Genomic DNA, 2,679 nt, shown 5'->3' with positions numbered 1-2,679 from the left:
CTGGTCTGGATCGCGAGGATCCCTATGCACATCTTACAAAGTTCTATGAACTTTGTGGTACTGCTGGTGTGACAGAGAATGAGGAGGAAGATGTATTTCTGAGACTCTTTCCTTTGACCCTCATTGGAAAAGCCAAGGAATGGTTCCTTGATCAACCACAACAAATTTTATCGGATTGGAACCAATTGGAGGAAAAATTCATGGCTAGGTATTTTCCTCAATCAAAATTTTTGGATTTTAAAACTGCTATTTCTACTTTCTCTCAGTTTGTAGGTGAAAGTTTATGTGAAGCCTGGGAGAGGTACAAATCAATGTTGAGGAAATGTCCAAACCATGGATTCGATGCAAAGACACAAATCCATATTTTCAGAAATGGCTTACTCCAACAACACAAGTTGATCCTTGAAGCCACATCTGGAGGATCTTTGATGGCTAAAACTCCAACAGAAGCCATTGACATAATTGAGTCTATGGCCATCAATGACCAACAGGATCAACACAGTAGAGCTCCCACACGAAGAAGCATGATAGAACTTGCAGGGAATGATGCAATCTTAGCACAAAACAAGCTTTTTCAACAGCAAATGGAAGAAATGACAAAGCAATTGGCAAATATTCCAAAACAGTTGAAGGAAATGCAAGAATCATCATCCAGGAGGCATGTGAATAGATGTGACGCGTGTACACCAGATCATCCTACAAGTAATTGTGAGCCCAAGGAGGAGGAAGTTCAATACATGTCTAATCAGCCAAGGCAAGGTCAGTATCAGAACAACTACTCTCGAGGAGCTAATCAAAATTTCAGCCAACCTTGGAAACAGGATGTCGGACCTTCTTCTAACAGGCCACCACCATTCCAGAACCAACAATATCAACAACCGCCACAAAATCAACAACAATATCAACAACCGCCACAAAATCAGAATTCACAATTGGCGGACACATTGAATCAATTTATGCAGATGTCGATGGCTAACCAGAAGAATACTGATGCATCTATCAGGAATTTGGAGACCCAGGTGGGCCAATTAGCAAAGCAGCTTGCAAACTCTCATAAAGGAGCATTTTCAGCAAATACCGAACCTAATCCGAAGGAGCAGTGCAAAGCAATTACCACACGGAGTGGTAAGATGATAGGTAAAGGTATTGGTGAGAATTTGAGTGAAAAGAATGTGATTGTTGTTGAGGAAAAGATTGAGAGTGAAAAAGAAGAAAGTGAGAAAGAGGTGTTGAAAAATAAAAGTGAGGATGTACATAAGAGTGAGAAAGAGAAAAACAAAGAAAAAGAGAGTGAGATGAAAAACCATGAGAAGAGTGCATTAAAAGCTCCACCTGTGAGAGACTTACCTTATCCACATGTTCCAACAAAAAGAGACAAAGAAAGGCAATTTGCAAGATTTATGGATATATTCAAGAGGCTTCAGATCAATATTCCATTTGCAGAAGCCTTGGAGCAGATGCCTACCTACGCTAAATTCATGAAAGAATTGTTGACAAAGAAGAGAAGATTCATAGAGGAGGAGACTATTGAACTGGATGCTAGCTGCAGTGCTATTATTCAAAAATACATTCCTCTGAAGGCGAAGGATCCTGGAAGCTTCACACTGCCTGTTACTATTGGAAATCTAACACTTGGAAAAGCACTTCTGGACTTAGGAGCTAGTATCAACCTAATGCCACTGTCTATGTTGAGAAGAATTGGTGATTTGGAAGCTAGACCTACCAGAATGTCATTACAGTTAGCAGACAGGTCAGTGAAATATCCACATGGTGTTGTAGAAGATGTGCTGGTGAAAGTAGACAAGTTTATGTTTCCAGCTGATTTTGTGGTCTTGGATATGGAAGAAGATGTCGAGGTCCCGTTGATTTTGGGTAGACCATTCATGAAGACAGCTAGAGTTATGATTGATGTGGATGCAGGTAAACTAAAAGTAAGAGTGCAGGATGACGAAGTAAATTTCAATGTTTTTGAGGCCTTGCAATATCCGAAAGACAAAGGACAGTGTTTCTCTATTGACGTTATTGATGAGGTGTGTTATGAAGTAACTAAACAGCCACAGTCATATGATCCTTTAGAGAAAGCTTTGATAAACTTGCATACAAGGTTCAATGAGGAAGAGGAGCAAGAGATTGAAAGATGTTTGCAAGATCTTGACACACTCAAAGAGATTCCTCCGAAGCAAGTAACATTGGAAAGCATTGAAAAAGCAGTTGACAACAAGGAGGCTAACCAGAAACTGGAATTGAAGTTGTTACCCTCCCATTTAAAATATGTGTTTCTACAAGGTGAAGCTGAAAAGCCAGTGATCATTAGTGGTTCTTTATCACCACGGGAGGAGAAAAAGCTGATTGAAGTCCTCAAAGAGAATCAAGGAGCAATAGGCTGGACACTAGCTGATTTGAAAGGTATCAGTCCTTCATATTGCATGCATAAAATTCTAATGGAGGATGATTTTAAGCCTGTAGCTCAACCTCAGAGAAGATTGAATCCAACTATGAAAGAAGTAGTCAGAAAGGAAGTGGTGAAGATGCTTGAAGCCGGAATGATTTATCCCATTTCAGACAGTGCCTGGGTGAGTCCAGTCCAGGTGGTGCCAAAGAAAGGAGGGATGACTGTGGTAGCCAATGAAACATTTTGGTGGCGGTTGAGTATGTTTCAAGGTGGGTGGAAGCCATAGC

The 2,679-nt window shown here is 40.5% G+C and overlaps 1 protein-coding gene across 1 annotated transcript; it reads left to right on the top strand.

The window, feature by feature from the left end:
- Positions 1-75: 75 nt before the first annotated feature.
- On the top strand, positions 76-2,661 carry LOC109340814 (the record flags this gene model as incomplete). Its single annotated transcript, XM_019578555.1, has 2 exons — positions 76-1,215; positions 1,444-2,661. Coding segments are annotated over 2 exons (2,358 nt in total), but the record flags the coding sequence as incomplete, so codon positions are not given.
- Positions 2,662-2,679: the final 18 nt, after the last annotated feature.

Source organism: Lupinus angustifolius, unplaced genomic scaffold (genome assembly GCF_001865875.1).
Source record: "Lupinus angustifolius cultivar Tanjil unplaced genomic scaffold, LupAngTanjil_v1.0 Scaffold_260_17, whole genome shotgun sequence".
NCBI classification, from domain to species: domain Eukaryota; kingdom Viridiplantae; phylum Streptophyta; class Magnoliopsida; order Fabales; family Fabaceae; genus Lupinus; species Lupinus angustifolius.
Note: the sequence above shows the minus strand (reverse complement) of the source record. Positions and strands in the feature narration are given on the sequence as shown.